General features: G+C 44.9%; 1 protein-coding gene across 1 annotated transcript in view; it reads right to left on the minus strand.

Annotated features, from left to right (window-relative positions):
• Positions 1-17,412: 17,412 nt before the first annotated feature.
• The window catches only part of PXDC1 (PX domain containing 1), a 119,822-nt gene continuing 111,324 nt past the window's right edge, over positions 17,413-25,910 (minus strand). Inside the window, exon 5 of the mRNA XM_063923070.1 lies at positions 17,413-18,450. Coding sequence (XP_063779140.1) covers positions 18,333-18,450 — 118 coding nt within the window. The 3' untranslated portion in view covers positions 17,413-18,332. The remainder of the gene's footprint in view (positions 18,451-25,910) is intronic.

Raw genomic sequence — 25,910 nt, forward strand, 5'->3', positions numbered from 1 at the left:
TGAAATGCTACACACAGAACATAGGCATGCTGCATATCATTTTAATCAGCAGAAGCTGCTGATGCCCCTAGGCATATCAAATGCCCTAGGCAATTTCCTAGTTTGCCTATGCCTAGCTCTGCCAATCAGCGTTCATTGATATCCAATTGCAAGGGGGTGTGGGGGGTGTAGGGTACCAGTACAGGCATGGGGATACAATAGCAGAGCGGAATGAATTGGAGGGTCCAGAGCCGGGGGATGGGGGGTGCAGAGCTGCTACATTCCACAGCAGGCTAATAGATCTCCTCCCCTGACAGCAGCACAGCAGGCAGATTCGGAGCATCATACCAGAATGGGGGTGGCAGAAATGCCAATGCGATGGATATAGGGAGCAGGCCGGGATCCCCTGAGCTGCAAGGAAGATGGGTATTTCTTGTGGAAACACAGTAGTATAATAGCCTTGCTCAGTAACCCGAAGTCCGGGTACCGGGGGCAGGCAGGCAGAGGCCACACAGGACACGGACTTCATAAGGGGGTTGCAAAACTAGCTTGTTTGCTTCCCTTTGTATGCCTCCCTGCCCAGAAGAGTCTACCAGCAGCCATTAACTCTGACCACGGGTTGCTTGCAGCAAGCAGCCATGAGGGGTTAAGGACAGAATAAGAGACACCCAGGATCCTTCAACGCAAGGCACCAAACCTGAAGATTTCCCATCACAAGTACAACGGAGAAACCGGGACAATTGCAGCAGTTCCAGACACAGTACGGTCCTCGCCATGCTCAGCAGCTCGTCAGCGCAGCCTTGCGCCATGGCAAGCGCAGCAGAGTAGGCTACAGCGCCGCGGCCAGCTTGCCAAAAAAAGGCACCTCCACATCATCACTCAGAAATGGTGAGATGAATCATGTTATTAATGTGCAAAATGCTGATGTTATGTCATTTAGTAATAACAATGCTCAAAGGGGAAATGTTGTGTTAGGTAACATGAGTGACAGTAATAATGGCATTGCCAGTAATGGGCAGAGGCACGGGGGCCACCTAGATAATGTTAGCAGTATAAACGGCGGGGTTATCCAGTTAAGCGAGGTTGCTAACGTGCAGAGTGAGGGTAGCAGTGGCACAGACATGCAGGTTAGCAAGCGGGGCTATAGCAGCACTTCTGACTCACAAGACGATGCGTCTTGCAATGCGTTAAAAGAGCAGCAGAGGTTGGCAAGGGCTACTTGTAAGAAAAAAAGGTTGGCAGTCACAGGGACAGACGCAGCATTGAGAATGCTGGGCCAGTCGAGAGCAACTAAGCCTTTTTTCTTGCAACAGGGAGGATCAGTGGATCATTAGCTGGGTGCACTGGCAGCGCATTTGCCGAAGGAACTTAAGAAGGAAATTGTGAGGGGAGATTTCATTGATATGTATGCTCCCTTATGTAAGAAGGTTTCAGAAACAAGGAAAGGTGCAGCGAAAAAGGGGTAGGGCATGGAGAAGCCTACAAGACAATTGATCGTTGGGTGATCGGGATGTTCGCATACTCAGGTTGCTATGTAAAGGGTTATCCAAACATGGCCATGAACATGATGAAATACATCAATCTAGTTTACTCTGTGTACAAGGATTATGGGGGAACTGCTTGGTGCAGATATGACATGGCTTTTAAGTTAAGAGCCCAAGGTCAGCAACGCATCAAGTTAGGCACAAAGGATATGGAATTGTGGCTTAAGGCGCAGGCTAAGGGTGCTAGCAATAAAGAGGGTACAACGCAAAAGGCGGGGTCAGGGACGCCTGGCACGCACAGACAAGATATGCTTAAGTGCCTCGCCTTCAACAATGCTCATTGTACACTGGCTTTCTGCAAATATAAAAACGCAATGCACGCACTGCAACGGGAGTCATCCTGAAAAGGACTCTTTTAGAAAGAAGGGGCGACAGGGAGAGAAGGTGGAGAAGATATCCGGAGAGCTTGTGCCTGTCAAAGGCAAATAGCCCAGTGAGACTAGCGGGGATCCGGGAGTGGCTATCCAGGTACCCCAAGCATTTAGAAGCATTGTTGCTGCAGGAGGGATTTAGGGTAGGTTTCAGGATCCCAATAAAATAAGACGTCCTCCCTGGCAGCTGCAGCAGAAACCTTTGTTTCATCAGTGAGCAACCGCAAGTGGCATGTGAAAAAATTGTAAAGGAATTAGGCTTGGGTAGGATAGTGGGGCCATTTGTGCCCCCCCCCCCCCCCCCCCCACAATAGCAAATTTGGTAGTGTCAGCACTGGGTTTAGTTCCCAAAAAAGCACCAAGAAAGTTCAGGCTTGTTCAGCACCTATCCTTCCTGGAGGGGGCATCGGTTAACGAGGAGCAGTGCTCAGTGCAATACCAATCATTCGACCAGGCGATCAAAATTATTAGGAGTCAGGGCAAAGGGGCCCTCTTGGTGAAGCTGGAAATTGAGTTAGCTTTTAGGCTGATCCCCCTGCACCCAGATAGTTTTGACCTTATGGGTTTTTGTTTTGATGGACAATTTTTCATAGACAAATGAAGATAGATTTGCTAGTGTTTGAAGGTTTCTTACAGCAATTTAATGGGGTATGCATCTGGCCTAGCGTGTGCTGCCAAACAGTGCATTGCAGCTGTTCATGGATGCGGCAGGGGGCCACAGGCTTCGGAGTATATTTGCAGGGTTAATGGTGCATACAAGAATGGCCCAACAGGTGGAAGGACAGAGGTTTGACTACGAACTTACAATTGTTCCCTATAGTGGTGGCATAGAAACATAGAAGTTGACGGCAGATAAGAACCACTTGGCCCATCTAGTCTGCCCCTTTTTAGCACTGGAGGTATGGGGTCACAGGCTGGAAAATAATTTCATACAGTTTTGGTGCGACAATATGGGAGTGGTACAGGCTATAAACCACCAATCAGCCTCGTCCGCACCAGTAATTAAGTTGCTGCTGTGTTTGGTGGTACTGTGGCACAATATCACATTCAGGGCAAAGCACGTGGCAGGGGAGCAAAATATTCTTGCGGATGCACTTTCACGCCAGAAGTGGGAGGTTTAACATGTCCTTCGCAGCTTTGGCAGAAAGTCAAGCCTGTTTGAGTGAGCTGGTGGAAAGATGCCTGGCACCAAAGATACGGAAGGCCTACATTTCAGCCTGGGAAAAATGGCAGCAGTTTCAGGGGAGGGGAATCACAAAGGGCCAGAAACCTCTGCAGAAATTGTTGACGTTCTTAGTGAGTATGAGGTAAGAGGCGGAATCAAGGGCCACAGCCAACACCAGGCTAGCAGGGATATAATTCTTTTCAAGGTTGCTAGGCAAAGCGGATGTCACTAAGGCATTTGTAGCGTATACAGTGATGAGAGGATGGGCTAGAGCGAAAATGTTCCTGTCCTTACCCTGCAATTGGTGTGTATTGGTATCAGGTGGAAATGTGGCAGGGCGCCGGCAAGTCGACCTCTTCATCCTTATGCTTTCAGACTACATTATGATCCTGTTCTATGTCTGAGCCGATTTCACTCTCATCCAGTGGACTGCAAATTTTTATTTTTATGCGCTAAAATGGTGGCTGTACAGCAGTTCGTTGATATTGAAGTTGAGATAAAAATATAAAACTTATTAAGGGCATGTAAAAAAATGCTGTAAGCAGGGAAAACTGAACTCTGCAATACCGTCTCAGTCCGTGCCTAAAAGAGAATTGTTGGTATTGTGCCTCTCTTCTTGAGCGGAGCACCTAACCTCTAAAGGGCATGTTTTGATGTTTTCCATTTCACGTACATCTAATCCAAACCCAGTGAGAGTAAACTGATTTTTATTTGCAGCTGAGAATATCCTGCCATGTTCCTCCTGTTGTCAAGGCTACGTGGTAGCAATGCAATTTTAAGAAACTAATAAATGTTTATGTACAGTTTTCTATTTTATGTGCTTTTTCACCAGGAAGCAACTAGTGACACAATTGTAGACTATGATTTAGAGATCCACACAAAACATAGGAATACCAATGATGCACTGCATAGGTGATACAAAAATGAATACTTGACAATAATTTAAAGGAACAGTAATGCCATTCTAGAATGAAAATGCAGGTAAGGAACTAAATTAACTGTGTTTGTCTGGGAATGGCTGTTGACGGGTTAACAAAATCATTTCAATATTGTTTTCACTTTTGTGTCTAGTATTAATATTCTACAAAGTAGTCAAACACAATGGGTCTGATTCAGAGATGGACGGTAAAAGCATAGCAGCTGTGCCTTTAGACGCAGCTGCTGTTCAAAAATATGCTAATGCCGCAGGAGTCTCTGAAGGCAAAAGACACCCACTGCCGCATTGTAGAGCTGAGTGCTGCATATGAAGAAACAGCATTGGATCTGAGCAGTGGTGCAAGAATGCGGGTATGCTTGGGTATGGCATACCCTTAAGAATTTGGCAGCGGGTACGCAGTAACACCCACCACACATTTTGCACCCATGACCGTCATTACCACAATTATAATGTGCCACCTAGCAACAAGACCATAGTGCTTCGCAGCATGATGGCGCTTCCCACTTTGTTAGGGTTACTGGGAGCACGACGGTGACGTCATGATGTCACTTCATGCTTCCTCCTCTGGCGGCCGTGGCTGGCATGAAGAGAGGCGCCTGGGTGCACTTTCCAGCGGCATTTGTTGCTGGGTGCAACATTGCAGCTGTTTCACTTCACTCAGCTTGTGTGACGCATCGGCACTGAGCGGCTTTTGTTCTTCACAGGCTGGGCTGCTGGGCATGTCTATTATTATGGGAGTATTACTATATATTCCTATTGTCATGTGGACACTACTATATATTTCTATTATACCAGGGGTACTACTACAGTATTTATTCCTGTTATAATGGAGACATTACTATATATTGTTATTGAATTGGGGGCATTACAATATATATTTCTATTATACTGGAGGCATTACTATATATTTCTATTATACTGGGCGTATAACTATATATTTCTATTATACTGGAGGCATTACTATATATTTCTATTATACTGGGCGTATAACTATATATTTCTATTATACTGGAGGCATTACTATATATTTCGAGCCTTGCCTCCAGAGTACAAAGAAAAGGGTCTGCGTTGTGTGGCCACGCCGCTAGTGTCATGTAGCCACTCCGCCTAGTGTTGTGTAGCCACGCCCTCTCACAACACATGACCACACACATTTATCGGCACTCAGTACCACTAAGAAAATATTTCTACTTGCACCATTGCATCTGAGTAACCTCATCTGCCGTCTTATCTCTGCTGCCGAGGCCAGTAAATCTGCATTGGAAGATGCATGCATAGGCACTCCTACAAAATGTGGACAACTCGCCTTTGTTTTCAGGTAGGTTCCTATCGCCACTCCCAAACAGCTGAAGCATGTCAGTCATACTGTGGCTTAGGGGGCACTGCAAGCGATCTCACAGAACAAGATCTGCACATGCATATGCACAGATTTAACAACCAAATAGACACCAGATGCATATCCTACTGTTGCTGACTGGCATGAACTTAAGATAGTGACCATTTTGCTTATGGTCACCATTGAGGCTTATATAGCACCTGCAATTTGCTGCGCAATTGTTGACAGCCCTGAATAAGGCCATACTTGTCAACTTTTGCACGCAGGACTCTGGGAGAGCTGTCCTTAGGAAGTTTCGGGTCAGAGGGGTGGTGGCATGACACTATGATTAGCGTATGGGCCTGTCTATGATTTGTGCATTATGGGTTGGGGCAGTTGTGTGATTGTGTGTGAAGCTTATTATTGTACATTGCTCAGAGGGCCTAATTCAGACCTGTTCGCTAGGGTGCATTTTTTGCATCCCTGCGATCAGGTAGTCGCCGCCTACAGAGGAAGGGGGTAGTCGCTGTGCAGGAGTGCGATCGCATGTGCAGAGAGCTGCACAAACAGAAGTTTGTGCAGTCTCTGCACAGCTCAGGACTTACTCTTTCAGTGTGACGATCCGGCCAGGAGCTGACGTCAGGAGCCCTCCCTTTCAACGGCTGGACACGCCTGCGTTTTTCCGGACACTCCCTGGAAATGGTCAAGTGACACCCACAAACGGCCTCTTCCTGTCAATCTTCTTGCGATTGCCGGTGTGATCGCTTTCTTCGCTCATCCCGTCGCTGTCCGGCGATCTCCGACGCCGGGGAGGGTGACGCGCCTGCGCATAGCGGAGCATATGCATGCGCAGTTCTGAACTTATCGCAGCGCTGCAAAAAAACGTAGTGTGCGATCAGGTCTGAATGACCTCCAGAGTGCACCTAGAATTAAATGTATAGGGTAAGACCTTAAGGGGACAATTCAGTTAAATGTGTTGGTGGCAACATCACACATTTTACCCCCTGACCTCATCCAGGAAGATTTGAAAACAGCACTGAGTGGAAGTACTGTAGGGTGCAGCAATGGTGAGCTACAGGGGCATTTGTATAATTACCAAGTACCAAACAAAAAAACCCTAAACTTTATTTAATAAGCTTAATCTTAGGTAAAAATACTCAACATTTTATATTATACAATATGTATATTTTAAATATTCTACCCATAAAACAGTATTTTGGACAAACAACATGCCATTATGAACAAGAATGACCCTTATGCTGACGAAGCCTAATAAAGAACCCAATTGATGTGTATAGGAGATCCAAGATTCATAGGACCGGTATGCCATCTTTTGGAAAAGATCATTTACTACAATTAGCTCATCTAACCATATTTGGCACTTCCTGTTGTTACCCATCAACCAATCAATGTTTCCCATGTTATCTATATTTACGCCTTATTAGTAAATCAGTTATGAATTATTGTATAATGATATAGTATATATATGTAAAGCTCAGTGCTCTAAATGTACGGGCTCATTGATGAATTCTGTATTGGTCCACGCTCCTCTGCGCAGAATAATGGGCGTAGTTCCCGATTTGGTAATAAATTCTATATGCTGAATATCATCACAACAGAGACCTTTCCAATTATTATTATAATTATAATTTACATTAACAAGGGGCAGAACACTACATTACACCCCTACCCTACTCCATATTTGTCCATAGGGCTCATCAACTTAGTGTTTTGTGCTAAAAATACCCTTTCACGTGCAGAATATTTAAAATTTAGATAATATATAAATAATTATACAAAATCATCCAAACATCGACCAGGTATTTAGAAAAAACAAAACAAAACAAAAAAAAAACTATCAACATTTTTAGTAGATTAGTGTGGCAGCTATTTCCACTACTGGGCATTTTTTATCATAAAATATAAAATATATTTATAACAAAACATAGGGGATTCTGAGTTGGGAGCAAAGCAAAAAGTAAAAAAATTACTTTGCACCTGGATAAACCATATTACACTGCAAGGGGTGCAAATATTATTATTTTTTTGTCATGTAGCCAATAGATACGGAACAGCATTATTTTAACACTGCAATTTAGATCTGAGAGTAAACACACCTCCCCCAAATCTAAATCTCTGCAAATTTTAAATCTGCCCCATCTGTAGTGCAACATGGTTTTGCCAAGGTGCACTTACCTACAGGTGAAACTCAGAAAATTAGAATATTGTGCAAAAGTTCATTTATTTCAGTAATTCAACTTAAAAGGTGAAACTAATATGTTATATAAACTCATTATATGCAAAGTGAGATATTTCAAGCCTTTATTTGTTATAATTTTGATGATTGTGGTTTACAGCTTAAGAAAATCCCAAATCCAAAATCTCTGAAAACTAGAATATTACATAAAATCAATAAAAAAAGGATTTTAAATACAGAAATGTCGGCCCTCTGAAATGTATAATCATGCATATGATTATACTTATACTTGGTTTGGGGCCCTTTTTCTCATGAATTACTGCCTCAATGCGGCGTGGCATGGATTCTATCAGCCTGTGGCACTGCTGATGTGTTATGGAAGACCAGGATGCTTAAACAGCGGCCTTCAGCTCCTCTGCATTGTTTTGCATCTCATTTGGAAACCAAGGTCCCAGTGACAGTCCTGGTGTTCCCCTGCTCTCAGGGCGGGATGTAGTTAAAATGCCGCCAGATGGGATCGCGGTGGCCAAAATACCGACGCTGGAATCCTGAACGGTGGCATAATGTCACCATCAAAATCCCAAAGGAGCTCGGGATCCCGACGTCAAAACACTGATGTCTGAAATCCTGAATGTACTTTTAGCAGAACCCAATCGCATCCTTAACATTAGGTTTAGGCATTAGAAGGTGGGTTAGGGTGCAGGGACAGGAAGGGGATGGTTAGTTACCAGGGAGGGGGGGTTAAGCACTTAGAAGTAGGGAGGCCAATCCCAGGCCGTTTTTTCAATCCCGGGATTCGGGATTGAAAAACGGTCAATCCTGGGATTGCAGTAGGGATTAGTGAAAGTTGTAGGGAGCAGCGCTGGAGGGAGGGTGTAGGTAGCGGTGCGGGAGGTAGGGAGTGTGTAGGTAGCGGTGCGGGAGGTAGGGAGGGTGTAGGTAGCGGTGTGGGAGGTAGGGACACAGTGTGTAGGTGGTGGTGCGGGAGGTAGGGAGGGTGTAGGTAGAGGTGCGGGAGGTAGGGAGGGTGTAGGTAGCGGCGCGGGAGGTAGGGAGGGTGTAGGTAGCGGTGCGGGAGGTAGGGAGGGTGTAGGTAGCGGTGCGGGAGGTAGGGAGGGTGTAGGTAGCGGTGCGGGAGGAAGGAAGAGCGTAGGTAGCGGTGCGGGAGGAAGGAGGGAGGGTGTAGGTCGCAGCAGGGAGGGTTGGTAGCGGTGCGGGAGGGAGGAAGGCTGTAGGGAGCACTACTGACTGCACGGAGGGAGAGAGGGTGGGTGTAAGTACTTACTATTAGGCGGGCGGCAACCATGAACACACTGAACGCGGTGGCATTTCAAATGAAGCGCCGGCCGCCAGCCAACCAGAGCTGGCGGACCGGCAGCCAATCAGGGAAGCGGCCACAGCAGTCGCTCCTGATTGGCTGCTGCTGCAGCTTCCCTGATTGGCTGCCAGTCCGCCAGCTCTGATTGGCTGGCGGCCGGCGCTACATTTGAAGTGGCGCCGCGTTCAACTTGTTCATGGCTGCCGCCCGCCTAATATTAGTAAGTAGTATTACTTACGCCCACCCTCCCGCGCATGCGCAGTATAATCCCGTGAATCCCGGGATTGGATGCATTCCATAAACTTCTATAGGAAACTGCATCCAATCCCCGAAATGTATTGCATTATGGAGTTTGGTGCATACGCGGTAAGTGCCCACATTGTTTAGCATTGGTGCATCCAGCCCCTGGTATCCCCTCACTCTCAGTGCACATGTAACACACACAGTCCTGGTGTACCCTCACTCTCAGTTTACATGTAACACACACAGTCCTGGTGTTCCCTCACTCTCAGTGCACATGTAACACACACAGTCCTGGTGTCCCCTCACTCTCAGTGCACATGTAACACACACAGTCCTGGTGTCCCCTCACTGTCAGTGCACATTTAACACACACACAGTCTTGGTGTCCCCTCACTCTCAGTGCACATGTACCACACACAGTCCTGGTGTCCCCTCACTCTCAGTGCACATTTAACACACACCGTCCTGGTGTCCCCTCACTCTCAGTGCACATGTAACACACGCAGTCCTGGTGTCCCCTCACTGTCAGTGCACATGTAACATGCACCGTCTTGGTGTCCCCTCACTCTCAGTGTACATGTAACACACACAGTCCTGGTGTCCCCTCACTCTCAGTGCACATGTAACACACACACTGTCCTGGTGTCCCCTCACTCTCAGTGCACATGTAACACACACAGTCCTGGTGTCCCCTCACTGTCAGTGCACATGTAACATGCACCGTCTTGGTGTCCCCTCACTCTCAGTGTACATGTAACACACACAGTCCTGGTGTCCCCTCACTCTCAGTGCACATGTAACACACACACTGTCCTGGTGTCCCCTCACTTTCAGGATACATGTTATACAGACAGTCTCAGTCTCCTTACTTTAGTACTTGTTTTTCTGGTTATGTGTCAGTGATGTAGTGCAAGGTATAAATGTGTCAGCATGGCAGTGTGGGGATGTAGTGCAGAGTATGGAGGATTCCGGGATTTAGTGCAATCTATAGAGAGGACAAAACAGGATTTTAATACCTACCGGTAAATCCTTTTCTCTTAGTCCGTAGAGGATGCTGGGGACTCCAAAAGTACCATGAGGGGTATAGACGGGATCCGCAGGAGACATGGGCACTTTAAGACTTTGAATGGGTGTGAACTAGCTCCTCCCTCTATGCCCCTCCTCCAGACTCCAGTTACAGAACAGTGCCCAGGGAGACGGACATTTCGAGGAAAGAATTTATTGTTTAAACACGGTGAGCGACATACCAGCTCACACCTCAAACATGTCGCAGAATGTGGCATTCAATAGAACACCAGCCGACGGCATGAAAAACAAACAGCAATATGCTGACCGAAAATGTAACACAACCTGTGTGTAAACACAACCAATAATAGCATACCGTCAGCCACAGACTGACTGAAAAGAAACACAACATGAGTGTAACCATAACCATTGACTGCAGATACAGTACGCACTGGGACGGGCGCCCAGCATCCTCTACGGACTAAGAGAAAAGGATTTACAGGTAGGTATTAAAATCCTATTTTCTCATACGTCCTAGAGGATGCTGGGGACTCCAAAAGAGCTCTAGAACGGTTGGGAGAGTGCGGATAACTCTGCAGCACAGATTGGTCAAACAAGAGGACCTTATCAGCCAGGTATCAAACTTGTAGAACAGTGATTTTCAACCTTTTTTTACTCGCGGCACACCAAACAATATTTTCAAAATGCCAAGGCACACCATCAGTTCACCCACAGAAAAAAACAAAACAAAACACACATTGGCCCTCACAGTAAAAAACAAATCCACACATACATTGGCCTACACAGAAAAAACAATCACATTGCTCCCCACATAAATCATGTTGCTCCCTACATAAATCCTATTACTTCCCACATGTATTATTCACATTGTTCCCCCCATAAATCCTATTGTTCCCCACAGGAGAATAACATAACAAATATTAGCCCATACTGGTCAGCTGTCCTCTCTGTCCCCCAGTGGCGGGGGTTGTTCATAGTTGAGTGCTGCGAATACTGAGCAGCGGGCGGTCGGGCAGATGTTGATGCAGGAGGGAACTGTAAGTTGTGTATGCAGGCAGGTGGGCTGGCTGAGTGGTGAGACGCAGCGGCCGTGACTTATGATATCACACCGCCGCGTCACCAAGGCATAGGTCATGGCCGGAGCATGACTGATTCTCTAAGAAGAGCCCGGGCCAACAGTTCACTCTGAAGGTGCTCTGGCTCCGTGGCACACCTTGCAACTGGTCGCGGCACACTAGTGTGCCACGGCACACTGGTTGAAAAAGCCTGTTGTAGAATATTGCAAAATTGTTTGAACCCGACTAAGCAGCTGCTCTGCAAGGCTATAAAACCGAGACCCCACGGCAGCTGCCCAGGGTGAGCCCACCTTCCTGGTAAAATGGGCCTTCACCGATTCCGGTAACGGCAATCCAACCGTAAAATGAGCAAGCTTAAACGTATTCCAGATCCAGCATGCAATAGTCTGCTTGGAAGCAGGAACCCCAATCTTGTTAGGAGCATATAGGATAAACAGAGCCTCCGTTTTCCCGATCTGAGCCAAACTGGCAACATGAAATTTCAAATTTCAAACCACATCGAGATACTTCGATGTCGCTCAGGCATCAGTAGCCACCGGCACCACAATAGGTTGTTCAAATGAAACCGATGAAACCACTTTTGGCAGAAAATGCTGCCGAGTTCTCAAAACCGCGCTAACTTCATGGAAGATTAAACAGGGCTCTTGGGAGACCAAGCCGCCAACACAGACACCCGCCTTGCGGATGCCAAGGTCAACCGCATGAACACTTTCCAAGTGAGGAATTTCAACTCAACCATACTGAAAAGTTCAACCAAAGAAATTGCAGGAACTGTAAACCCACGTACAGATCCCATGGTGCCACAGAGGCACAAAGGGAGGATGGATGTGTAAGACTCCTTTTACGAAAGCTTGAAACTCTGGAAAGGAGGCCAATTGTTTTTAGAAGAAAACTGGTAAGGCTGAAAACTGAGCCTTAATTGAGCCCAACCGAAGAAGGCATCCACACGATCTTGCAAGAAAAGAATGGAGAAAACGATCCAACTGGAATTCTTCCGTAGGAACCTTCTTGGATTCACCCGAAGATACAAAATTTTCTCCAAATATGGTGGTAATGTTTTGACGTTACTTCTTCCCTGACTGAAGAAGAATAGGGATGATGTCACTGGGAATACCCTTTCCGGCTGGGATCCGACGTTCAATCTCCAAGTCGTCAATGGGAAACGCGGTAAGTCTTGGAACCCACACGGCCCCTGGTATAACAGATCCTCTCGCAGTGGAAGAGGTCAGGGATCTCCTATGAGTGATTGCTGAAGATCCGGATACCAGCCCTCCTTGACCAGTTTGGAACAATGAGGGTCATCTGCACTTTTGTTCTTCTTATAATTTTTCACGTCTTTGGAAAGAGTGGAAGTGGAGGGAACACATAGACCGACCAAAACACCCACGGTGTCACTAGGGCATCCACCGCTATCGCTTGAGAGACCCTCCACCTGGGACAACATTTCTGAAGTTTCTTGTCGAGGCGAGACGCCATCTTGTCTATTTTCGGAATTCTCCAAAGACTTGTCACTTCTGTGAAAACCGCTTGCTGAAGACTCAACCCTCCTGAATGGAGGACGTGTCCACCAAGGAAGTCTACTTCCCAGTTGTCCACTCTTGGAACGGACATCGCTTATAGAGGGCGTAAATGTTTTTGTCGCCCAGCGGAAACGCTTTCTGGCTTCTGCCATTTCTTCTCCGGTTTTTGTCTGTAGAAAACCGTTATACACGGCCCTTAACTCTAGACCGTTAATGAGGCAACAAGTATCCTAACATGACACTTGTCCTTGGTGAGAACTGCGCCGCTACCACAGGAGCGAGATACAGGTAGGAACCGGACCACTTATCCAACAGGTCCCTCTAAACACTCAGACCTGTCACCTACCCACTAAATGGCCTCGTAGGCCGCAACCATCTTTTTCAGCAACTGAAAGTATTGACGGATTGACACAGTTGCAGGTCCGCCAGACTCTGAATTCTCAGAGCTTCCCTTTCTTTTTCTTTTTTCTTTTTAGAAGCAAATAAACACTCCTCAGTACTGCATCTAATAATATTGCCCAAGCTGATCACCGCATCGTTGGGACTAACAGGGATTCTGGCAATTCCTGTTTTTGAAGAACCGTCAAGAAGAAACAACGTTTTGCCCCATTTGGCTACTTGATCTCTCTGTAATTCGGAGAATGATCCAGTACAGAATAATTATGACTCCTTACTATCGAAGGAAACCCATCATACCGCCATCACCCTGGTGAAACGGTAACAACAATCCTGAATCGCAAACCTCAGGTAAGCCTAATGCGGAAGATACCGTACTTAGACCACCTTACTCCACTTTCAGAGTGGAGAACCTTTCCATGAGAGATTCCCTCATGGAGTGTAAGTAGGAATATTGGGATTTGTCTGACTGAGCCGTCTGGCCACGGGAGCACGAAAAAACTCGAATAACAGCTTCTTCTCTTTGTTTTTTTTTTGTTTGTTTTTTATGACCGAAACAGCAGGACAATGACCTGATGCTGACACAACGCTAGTATTGCGTCATATACTACCTCCCTGTCATGAGGAGGATCGGTAAGGTTGATTGAAAAACAAAATCGGTGAGGGGAACGTCTGGAACTCCCGTATGTCCCCCTAGAGACCCTATCCTTAACTCCCTGGTCCATGTCCTTTCCAGGACTGACTGAAGAGTTTTTTAGACGTGGACCCACCGGCAAGGTAGACCCAACGACCCGCGATGGACGTGGCAGAAAACAATGGATGATTTCTGCTCCTGTAAACCTGAAAAGGTAGCGACCTCTTACCTCTTTTACCTTCCTTTACCTGCAAAGAAAGGGGAATCCTTATCTATTCGGTCAAAATGACTGCATTCTTCAACAACGCGTCACCCACCATTGTGAGGGAACATAGGGCAGTAAAGATAGACTTACCCATGGCGCCTGCCAAGAGCATACTAACAAGGCCATCACCAAACCAGGCTTCCCCTTCATGGGAAAGAGACTCCACTCTTTTCGGAGTCAGCATTCGGATCCCTCTGGTGAATCCACAACGCCCTCCTAGCGAGACCGCCATGGAAGTGGCCCGCGCACCCAAGAGTTCCAACCCTTGTAGTCGCACTGCAGTATGTTGCAATGTTCTAGATATGACCCAACATAAGGAGTAACACATCTCTCCCCAGGGTAATTATATCGGATGACAAAGTAACTGACCATTACTGAATACAAGCACTCCCCCCTGTGCATGCAATGCAAGTATAATCAAAGCATACAATTAAAAAATCACTTAGCTTCCTGTAAACGATCCTTTGTGACAGGGCCCCGTGCAGAACAGGGGTCGACTCTCACTTTATTCTATCCACGGCGGGAAAAGAATAAACACTCGGACTCCTCGTGATGATTTGAAACCATCTTGTCACGGCTGACCTAAAGTTATTCAACAGAGCGACCAGCACATGAGAAGGAAAAGTTTACTTCAGCATTCACTATAAAAAATTTTGTACAAATATACACCTTTAAAACCACATATACACATATGTCTATATATACATATCTATATATATTTTTTTTTTTTTGTTTTGTTGTTGTTGTCAGGAACACCAGGGTCCCTAGGTACATTATACATTCTTAATGTGTATGAAGCATGTACTGAATGCCAATGTTGTGGGTCTAATCAGGAAACATTATGGTCGACATAAGACATAGTATTCGTGTCGACAACAGGGAGTAGTAACTGGGCAAAATAACATGTTTTGTGACCCCGAGGGGTCTGAGGGAAATATATCCATATTATTAATATTACGCCCCCACAATATTACAACGTTTGTGCTCGAGCCACAGATCAAAGCAACCGTACCATACATATACATACATATACAGGTATAGCTTTTTGAAATGCATCACATTTTCATGTTAATTTATACCCAGTCAGATTAGTTGGTGCCGACATGGTCACCCACACACGTCTGTGTCTTCCATATAGATTTTTCTTTTGGAAAAGCATACAACTACCGACATGCCGACACTCAATTTTATGAATCAAGCACCATTAGGAGTCGGCCGTGCTGACAGAGGGATTCCCACAGCTGTTTGTGGCAGTGCACCCCCACATGCCGACACAGGTGTACTAAATACAGACTATACGAGGTAGATCCCAGTATCTGACAGGGAAAACACAGAAACCGTTTACCATCTCATTTACCACACGCTCTTTATATATATATATATATATATATATATATATATATATATAGTGCTTTATGTACATAAATTGCACTAAACAACTGTGCCCCCCTCGTTTTACACTGTGGACTGTGCATCCGTGCTATGGTAGGGCCAGCGTCTCTGTGAGGAGAAAATGGCGCTGGATAGAGATGTGAGGGCTAAGCCACGCCTCCTTATCGGCACGCTTCAGTCCCGCTCCTTTTTTAAAATGTTTTTATACTGGCGGGGGTCTGTATACAGTGCCTATGCACTGTATACCTCTTTGCCAGGCTATAAAATATGAGGTATATTGCTGCCAAGGGCGCCCCCCCAGCGCCCTGCACCCGTGTAGTGCCGCTTGTGTGTGGATGCAATTGCGCGCAGCGCGACCGCTGTGCGGTTCCTCAGAGACACTGAAGTCTTCTGCCATCACTGAAGTCTTCTGTTCTTCTATTACTCACCCGGCTTCTTTCTTCTGGCTCTGTGAGGGGGGTGACGGCGCGGCTCCGGGAACGAGCAGCTAGGCGAACCAAGTGATCAGACCCTCTGGAGCTAATGGTGTCCAGTAGCCTAAGAAGCAGAGCCTTGAAACTCACAGAAGTAGGTCTGCTTCTCTCCCCTCAGTCCCACGATGCAGGGAGCCTGTTGCCAGCAGTGCTCCCTGAAAATAATAAAACTAACATAAAGTCTTTTCAGAGAAACTCAGTAGAGCTCCCCTGTTATGTGTCCAATCTCTCTGGGCACAGAATCTAACTGGAGTCTGGAGGAGGGGCATAGAGGGAGGAGCCAGTTCACACCCATTCAAAGTCTTAAAGTGCCTATGTCTCCTGCGGATCCCGTCTATACCCCCCATGGTCCTTTTGGAGTCCCCAGCATCCTCTAGGACGTATGAGAAAGATGTATTGCAGAATGTAGCTACAAGAATGTATTTGTTACTGTGGGGAGTGGTGCTCCAAAAAGGTGCCAGTAGCCCTAGGCAGGCCATGGTTCTTAATGACGCTCATTACTACACATAGGGCAGTGAAAGATGTGGGCACACAGACCGACGTGTTTACTACCCAGATAATGGCACAGTAAGGAACAGCCATGAATATATCTCCACCTGTCTGTTTCCTTTCAATAATCTTACTCTGGAAAATGACATTTATTTTATGAACTATACCATAAACATACCGTATATGTCACTGTTTCTACTCCACACTTTCCATGAAACTCCCTCACTCCACAAAATATCCCTCTAACCTGTGCACATTTCTGCTTCTCTTCTTAATGCCTTAATATAGTTTGATCTTTGTTAATGACTCCAGGCATTTTCTTACAGACAAATGTGATACTCTAATAGTAATAGATCAGGTTGGGTGTCGTGGACACCCAGGAGTGGGAATAGCTGTGGCGGCTCTGCCGGCATTCTGGCGGTTGGGATCCCAGCGACTGTATTTTGACCGCCGGCATCCTGAACACATCCCTATAGAGCTTGAAGATTATTTTCAGTATTTGTTGTAAATGTAGTCAGAATGAGGAATAACCGAATAAGCAATGTTTCTTTTATAACTGACATCTTCATTCTATCCTAGTAGAAATTCCCCACGAGCCATGTCTTTGACAAAATAATCATCCCCTTATCTCCTCTCTCAGGAGAAATGTTTTTCTTGAATATGAAATTGCAGGGTAAAAGTACTTTCTTACAGTCAGAAACACGTCTAACCATTATACATCTCCTCCTATTCTACCTAACATATTGAAGTCAGTATTTTTGTATAAACTACTAAAATACACAAATAAATGAAGTGCTTGTAGATTTATTGTAGACATGCAGAAGTCAAACTCACATAGTGCCAGGAGTCATCTGGGATTACAGCACTTAAGAAGGCAGTTCTGGGCCACACACTAGGCAACGATATCACTGGATATTACTTTTCTAAGCACGTAGTCGGATATGTTTCTACCCAATTTATTAAATCCATTGATTGGACAGGTTTATTTTTTTTTCGATCTTGTTACTTTAATCCATTTCTTATACATTAAAAAAAATACTGTTTAAAGAAAGTTTAAAACATCACACAAAGCAGATATTAAATATATTTATTGCGAGTAATATTTTTTGGATTTCAATAAAATAGATTTTAAAACGTACTGTATAAAAGATTTAGGATTTTCAATAATTTACTATTATTTACATTAGAATGTAGTTCCTATTAGTATGCAGATTGGGAAGATTTGTTGTGTGTGTTTTATTTATAACTTAGCAATTAAGTCTACACCCACCAAAGGAAACGCCATTCCAGCAGAAATCCCTATACAAAACAAAGAATCCAAAAGGTTAATATTGCACAGGAACCTACATTGTAACGTAGATGCTGCAAGTGTGCAACATAAGCAGTTACCCAGCAATGCTGGCTCTCATCTGACATACATTTGGCATACGTAGTCTTAAACATACTGATGTCCATTTGGAAACTGCAAACAAACTCTGGTCTTCTTTACAACTTCTCATTACAACGATATCATAGATTAAAAAAAAATCTAGCACAAGTTCAGCTTTTGAACATTTTTCACTTGTTGCTCTTAACACACTGTCATAATACTGAAACACTGCGCCACGGAATCCTTCATTTTCTCTAGTGGATGTGACATACGGTAAATAAGAGTATACTTATTGCTGCCGGTACCTAGATCCCCAATACTCTGGTAACACGTGTAGGAGCCGGTAGCCATGATCATGCACTATAGTCGCAAAGGCCTGGGTGCATGCGGTAACAGGCCAGGAAAGTATTGTGGTATGGATAATTACAGCAAACTTGCTTTAAGCTTTCCAAAGCGTTTCTTCTGCCTCTTATTGATATTAAGGCATGTTGTAAGTTCTGCTGTACTTCTACTTACTGTGATCTATGTGCTAGTTGCTATAGTTTATAGAAGGCCACAGGGATAGCAGCACTGATGAGTTTTTACCTTCACGGTAAAGAAATCCTGGCATGTTTGTGATAGCTTTAGTCTAAAATGTCTGTTTCAAATGGAACCAGATGGTAATAGGACAAATTAGTAACATAAGCTGTTGGGTCATCAGTGTCCTCGACCTCTGGAGAAAAATCAGTTCCATTTCCAAATCTATAAGAAAGGACAAATGTAAAATACATCAGACTGGAACAGCAGCACACAATGACAATAAAGCGTACACACACAGGCGATAAACATAGCGAAACTTCTAACTAGTATACACTTGGTAATGGATGGTCTTAATACTTTGCCTATTGCCACCAGTGGTGTCGAGAGAGGGGGGGAGAGGGTACAAATTACCCGGGCCCAGGTCTGACGCAAGGGCCCAGTGAGGGTCCTGTATGGGCCCAGGCCCCCTCCCCCTTACCTGGCAGCAGTAGCTGCAGCCCTTCTCCTCAGCCCAGCACACTCTGCTGTGTACTGGGCTGCAGTGTGGCCATGGAGGTGCTTAAAATACAATTTTTGTCAGTATTTTTACATTTTTGTCAGTATTTTGTAAAAGTACATGACCACACCCCCTGTGATTTGGCCACGCCCCTTGAAAAGTACCTGGGCCCAGCCCGGCTCTTGACTGCCCTGATTGCCACTAGGACTGTGACTGAAAGGTCCTGATCAAACAGATTGTCATCATTTGGTTTGTAATGACATTTAAAAGTGAGGGCCAATAAAAATTGTGGATAATAAAGAGCTGCGGAGTTATTCACCTGTGGCTGATAACTGTAGCTTCAAATGGATTAACACAACCAGCGGTAACACTGACTGTCATCAAAGCTTATGAATGCCAGTAATCCCGGTAACATGCTATACGGCCTGATGTGTGCTTGTTTTCTGGATGACAGTTCTATTTCTAGAAACTGCTGTCACTTCTTTCATTTTGTGTATGTCTGTGTGATCAGCAGCTGACACCGTGCGTTGGTCCTTCTAGTGCCATAATGGAGGCTCCAGGGTTACCTCCTTCCAAGTTACCCTGCTGTTTAAAATCACATGAATGGGGACTGTCATCTTCTAGACTTAGGACCACTCAGAGCAGCATCATGACATAACGAGTGCTTTATCAATTGCAAATGTGACTAATTAAGAATTCTGTATTTTATGTACAAATAAAATGCCAGCTTTAAAAAACATTTTTTATAGCAGTATGCTGTTTTTTTCTGTCAGTTATCTTTATTAGATAACCCCCCCCCCCTTCCCACACACACACACCTCGTCTCTAGCAATACATGCTGTGTATTGTTCTCACATTCTCCACATGTTTTCTGTTTAGCAAGACAGCCCTTACCAATACATATCAGAGCGAGTCGCTCCTGAACATTGGATGGCCACAGGCACTGGACAGCCACACTGCTACTGATTGCCAAAAAGGGGTTATTGTAACAATCTGCTATTTTTTACAAGCAATCTCACTATTATTTATTTGTGGCTATCAAAGAAATGTACCCTGATAAAACAGCCAGTAGAGAATCCCAGACATATAGACATTTTGCATGGAGTAATTGACTGCAATGTGACATCTAAACCTATCCATAGGGTCATAGGGGTTCAGTATGATTTACCGACGGTCAGAATGCCGGCTGTCAGAAACCGACAACAGCATCCCGGCTGTCAGTATGCCGTCAGCAGAGCAAGCTCAAAGAGTCCCCTTGCAGGCTCGATGCGCTGTGGGTTCTGTGGCATGCTGCCCTCACCACAGGTTCTATTCCCACTCTATGAGTGTCATGGACACCGACGAGTGGGAATAGCCCCTGTGAGCCAGGATTCCAGCTGTCGGTTTTGTCAGCAGTTGGGATTCCGGTGTCGGTATCCTGACCACTGGGATTTCGACTGCCGGCAAATTAACTGCATCCCTTTCATAGGAGCCCTGTTTTGTATTATAATGTGTCAAAAATCCTTCAGAATAGGATCCAGTACACAATTTGAATTCTGACTTCTCAAACAGCCGTATGCATTAAATATAAATTACACTAAAATGATTCCAGGCCATTGCCACTAATTTAATATGTAATTGAAGACTGAAAACCCAATTATCTATGTTTATCTCAAACAGGAAAGAATAAAGACTATGGCCCTCATTCCGAGTTGTTCGCTCGCAAGCTGCTTTTAGCAGCATTGCACACGCTAAGCCGCCGCCTACTGGGAGTGAATCTTAGCTTATCAAAATTGCGAACGAAAGATTCGCAATATTGCGAAAAGACTTCTCTGTGCAGTTTCTGAGTAGCTCCAGACTTACTCTTCCAGTGCGATCAGTTCAGTGCTTGTCGTTCCTGGTTTGACGTCACAAACACACCCAGCGTTCGCTAAGACACTCCTCCGTTTCTCCAGCCACTCCCGCGTTTTTCCCAGAAACGGTAGCGTTTTTTCACACACTCCTATAAAACGGCCAGTTTCCGCCCAGAAACACCCACTTCCTGTCAATCACATTACGATCACCAGAACGAAGAAAAAACCTTGTAATGCCGTGAGTAAAATACCTAACTGCATAGCAAAGTTACTTGGCGCAGTCGCAGTGTGAACATTGCGCATGCGCAGTTAGCGGAAAATCGCTGCGATGCGAAGAAAATTACAGAGCGAACAACTCGAAATGACCACCTATGTGCATGTAATTTAAGTTTATTCATATATTCTGTGTTAAAAATATCATATTTATATATTTGTCATCATTGGGGTTGTCATGAGAACAATCTGAGGATGAATCAGTATGACCTACTTTTAAGTCTCTAACTTGTTTTATTAGCTATCGGAATTTAATATATTAGCATTAATAGCATTTTTTTTTTTTAAATAATTCCTATTTTTATATTGGTTGGATTTCACTAATAAATAGTGATCTGCTACGAACATTTGGGGTTCCCTTTTAGGCCCGTAAATTTTTCAGCTCCAAAAAAATTGCTTTTTTTGCAAATTTAACCAGATGGTGAGTTTTGGGCTATCCAATTAAAGGCCTTTTTTTACACCCAAAACATGCAGGCGATAACACTGGGATCCAAGATAAGTTCCAGGACCCATGTGTTATTGCGGCTCTGAAGGGGTGCTTATCGGAGATAATGGTTTGGGTGGCTGAGGTCGCCATCAGGGGAGGAGCACACCAGCATCAGGGCTAATAGGATAGCCCCAGGGGAATCCATAAGCAGCAGTAAATTACCACTGCTAATAGGATATCCCACAGATGTCTATTTACTGAGCACAATGTTACTAATGTGAAAGTGTTCACATGATAGTGGGAAGGTTTATATTGAATTCCTACTTGTATTTACGAAGCAAACAAAAATAAACCCCTGTGCTTGTTTTTCCCAACTGAAAAAGTCAGAATTTATAGAAAATAAAGGTAATCATACAAATAGAAGTTGGGGGCTGTCTGGAAACATTTAGACATATGGAAAAGCGAAGTCTGAGTATTTGTAACTCCTAGCAATGCAGCCTTTGATTTAATTACTGTAACTTTCCCTGTTGTGAGGTAAGCAAACAGATGACAGGTCAGTGTAGATAGAGAAACATGCGGCTGCTTACTCACACTACTTCATTACAGCTTTCCGTATTGTTTGTACATCACCATGAACATTGGGAGTCATTCCGAGTTGTTCACTCGGTAAGTTTTATCGCATCGCAGCGATTTTCCGCTTAATGCGCATGCGCAATGTCCGCACTGCGACAAGTAAATTTGCTATGCTGTTAGGATTTTTACTCACGGCTTTTTCATCGTTCTGGCGATCGTAGTGTGATTGACAGGAAATGGGTGTTACTAGGCGGAAACAGGCCGTTTTATGGGCGTGTGGGAAGAAACGCTACCGTTTCCGGAAAAAACGCAGGAGTGGCCGGAGAAACGGGGGAGTGTCTGGGCGAACGCTGGGTGTGTTTGTGACGTCAAACCAGGAACGACAAGCACTGAACTGATCGCAGATGCCGAGTAAGGTTGAAGTTACTCAGAAACTGCTACGAGGTGTGTAATCGCAATATTGCGAATACATCGTTCGCAATTTTAAGATGCACTCCCAGTAGGCGTAGGCTTAGCGTGTGCAAAGCTGCTAAAAACGGCTTGCGAGCGAACAACTCGGAATGACCCCCATTATTAGGTGTGCAGCACAGACTGCAGCAGTATCAGGGAAATATTCATTGATTTCAATTGGTGAAGAGCTAAAATTAGTAGTTAGTAAATTGTAGTGAACAGATAGATATAAATCAGGGATTTTTTTATGCTACGAAGGGGTGTGGGGTGTACTATTATTAGTATTTAATACCACTGGGAGGCCTACTGCCTATGGGGGGTGGGAAGTTGTTATAATAGGGGCCTATGGACACCATGGGGAAGGGGGGGACGACACACCCTAGATATACGTATATATATATATATTTTTTTTTTATAAAATATTTTAATATTTTATTAAAAATACTTTTTAAACTTTATTAAGTAATAAAATAAAACAACAATTACTGAGAGCTTTTGTGGGGTAAAAAAAATCATCAGTTAAGTGGTTAAAGGAAGATGGAAATATGTGAACAGGACACACTCCAGATCAGAGTACGGTTTAGTGTTTCCTGACGGACTTGAATCCCAAAACGAGGCAAAATGTCATCATCCCTGTGTCGCAAGATTTTGGATTATATAAAGATCCCGGTGATTGGTGCCGTTTTTACTCTGGCTGTGAAGAGTGCACTGAATGGACGTGTCTTTATCAGTGTTGGGTTGTGGGGCATGAGGCAGATGGCTGCTGTGGGGGGATGGTGTATCAGTCCAGGGGTGCAATGTCTGTTGTATCTATCCACCTAGGGGTGATCTGTCCATACATCCAGGGGCTCTGCCCCAGTGTTAAGTAAAAATACAGTATACTGTGTGTACATCCAGGGGCTGGTGTGTCCTATCAGTATCAGTCCAGAGGTGCTCTGTCCATACATCCAGGTGCTCTGCCCTAGCGTTAATTAAAATAATAAAAACTAAAAAGTCTAAAATATAATTATGAAAAATATGGCCATATTTCTTATATGTAAAGGTGGGTACACACTAATAGATATATCTGCAGATATATCTATGGACGGATCGGGCAGTGTGCTGTGCATACACACTGCCCGATCCGTCAGGGACTGACGTCAGGAACTGGGCGGGCGTGTACACACACCCGCCCAGTTCAGCTGTCAATCACAGCCGGCCGCCGCAGCATGTGTACGTACACACACAGCGACGCGCCAATATATCGGTAGATATATTGGCCGTCGGCTGTGCTGCGCGGCCGACGCGATACATCTGTGAACAACGGAGTTCACAGACGTATTGGCCGTACACACTGGCCGACGGTCCCGCGATATATCGGCCGTTCAAGAGAACGGCCGATATATCGACCAGTGTGTACGGGCCTTAAAATTCATTGGTCTGTTTGTTTATTTGTCTGTCTGTCCGTTTATGCATTCGGACACCCCTGCCCCGATTGGGATGAAACCAATGCAAGGTGGTACGGTTGGATCCTGGAGAGGTTTTAGGGGGGTTAGAGTCCAGGTCAGACATTATGGCAGAAAGCGCTGGAAAGCACTGTGACTCAGGGAGCCTGATGGATTTGGAAGAAAACTTCAGAATGGTAACACTGGATCCCAGAAGACATACTAGGGCAGTGATGGGGAACCTTTGGCACTCCAGCTGTTGTTGAACTACACATCCCAGCATGCCCTGCTACAGTTTTGCTATTTGGCCATGCTAAAACTGTAGTAGGGCATGCTGGGATGTGTAGTTCAACAACAGATGGAGTGCCAAAGGTTCCCCATCACTGTACTACAGTATGTACTAGGGGGTTGGTGTCAGTCGGACCTCACGACGGAATGCGTCTGACAGAACTATGACCCAGGGAGCCTGATCTGGGCCTTTCCCTGGATGGATTTTTAAGAATCTTCACAGAGTGGTAACACTGGATCCCAGAAGACATACTAGGGAGTTGGAGTCCCAGTTGGACCTCCCGCTGGTGTACGCTGGTCAGAACTTTGACCCGGGGTGCCTGCTCCAGGCCCGACACAGGATGGAAAAAAACACATTTTGTCTTCCCCAGCACCCTGAATGATAGCAGTAACCAGATATAAATCCCATACAATATCTTAGAATTCAGAGATCTTGGTAACATATATCTATGCAAATATATGTGTAAGCCCCCAAGCCATGTCAAGGCCTCTCTGTATATATATTGGGGGTCCCTAGCACTATATCTAGGTGCAGGGTGAGGAACCCCCAAAAAATCAGCATAAACCAGACAGCCCAGGGCAGCATACCAGTGAAAAACTATAATATTAATAGATTAGTGTTTAAAAAGCCGAAGCTATAGAGAAAGTGAAACAAAAATCAGATGTAATTAAAATAAGAAATAGTGTTAAAGAAATTAGTATGTGGTAAGTGTTAATAATTTAAGGGTATGCCACACTAAAGCCATCCAGCTCCGCCAATTCAGGGGCACCACATCCCACACCTCCACAATCCCAATCTGGGTCTATGATTAACCAGCAAGGAGCCACATGATAATGGCTCCCTGCTACAATATATCTAAGCTAAGAGCTACCCCCCTTGGAGCAACCCCATAATGCTCCATCTGGCATGTCAGGACCTGCATCTCCTCCTAATGCAAGCTCCTCTCTGCATCTCACAACAAGCAAATATAGTGGTAGATGCTCAATTGTCTTAGTGATATCATTCAGGTGCTTGAAAGGGAGGGGTATTTCTAAGCAAGAAAAAAAACACATTTTGTTCCCCCCAGCACCCTGAATGATAGACACTGGATGGATTTGGAAGAAAACTTCAGAGTGGAAACATTGCATCTCAAAGGGATGTTGGGTTCCCAGTCGTACCTCCTGTTGGTGTACGCTGGCCAGAACTTTGACCCAGGTAGTCTGTTCTGGATGGATTTGGAAAAAACTTTACAGAGTGATAACACTGGATCCCAGAAGACATATTAGGGGGTCGGGACCTCCCGTTGGTGTACACTGGGCAGAACTTTGACACAGTATTCTGATCCTTCCACTGGTTGGATTTGGATGAAAACTTTAATGAACTGTAATAACTGAAAGAAATTACCATAATTCAATGACCTGAAATAACTTACTGACATACAGTAACCATAAATCAATGAACTAAAATAACTGACAGAAAATAGGATTTTGGTACTTACCAGGTAAATCCTTTTCTTTGAATCCATAGGGGGCACTGGAGTACTCTTGGGATATGGACGGCCTCCATAGGAACAGGGCACTGAATATTTAAATGTAGAACACTCCACCCCTCCATATCCCAGAGCTATAGAGAGGTTGACAATGGAGTATTACATATAACATAACGGACAACAATGAAGTTGACACATAACGTTACTGACAACTAAACAGTTGACACCATAACCAGCACTTGATAATTTGAACCAGTCGGTGAGAGTGTGTTACCATAAGATCCCCTGAACTTACCACAAACCAGGTAAAACTGCTCTGGGTGGGCGTCCAGTGCCCCCTATGGATTCAAAGAAAAGGATTTACCTGGTAAGTACCAAAATCCTATTTTCTTTTTCATCCCCTAGGGGTCACGGGAGTACTCTTGGGACGTACCAAAGCTTCCCCCGTGG

The sequence above is a fragment of the Pseudophryne corroboree genome, chromosome 5 (genome assembly GCF_028390025.1).
Source record: "Pseudophryne corroboree isolate aPseCor3 chromosome 5, aPseCor3.hap2, whole genome shotgun sequence".
NCBI classification, from domain to species: Eukaryota; Metazoa; Chordata; class Amphibia; order Anura; family Myobatrachidae; genus Pseudophryne; species Pseudophryne corroboree.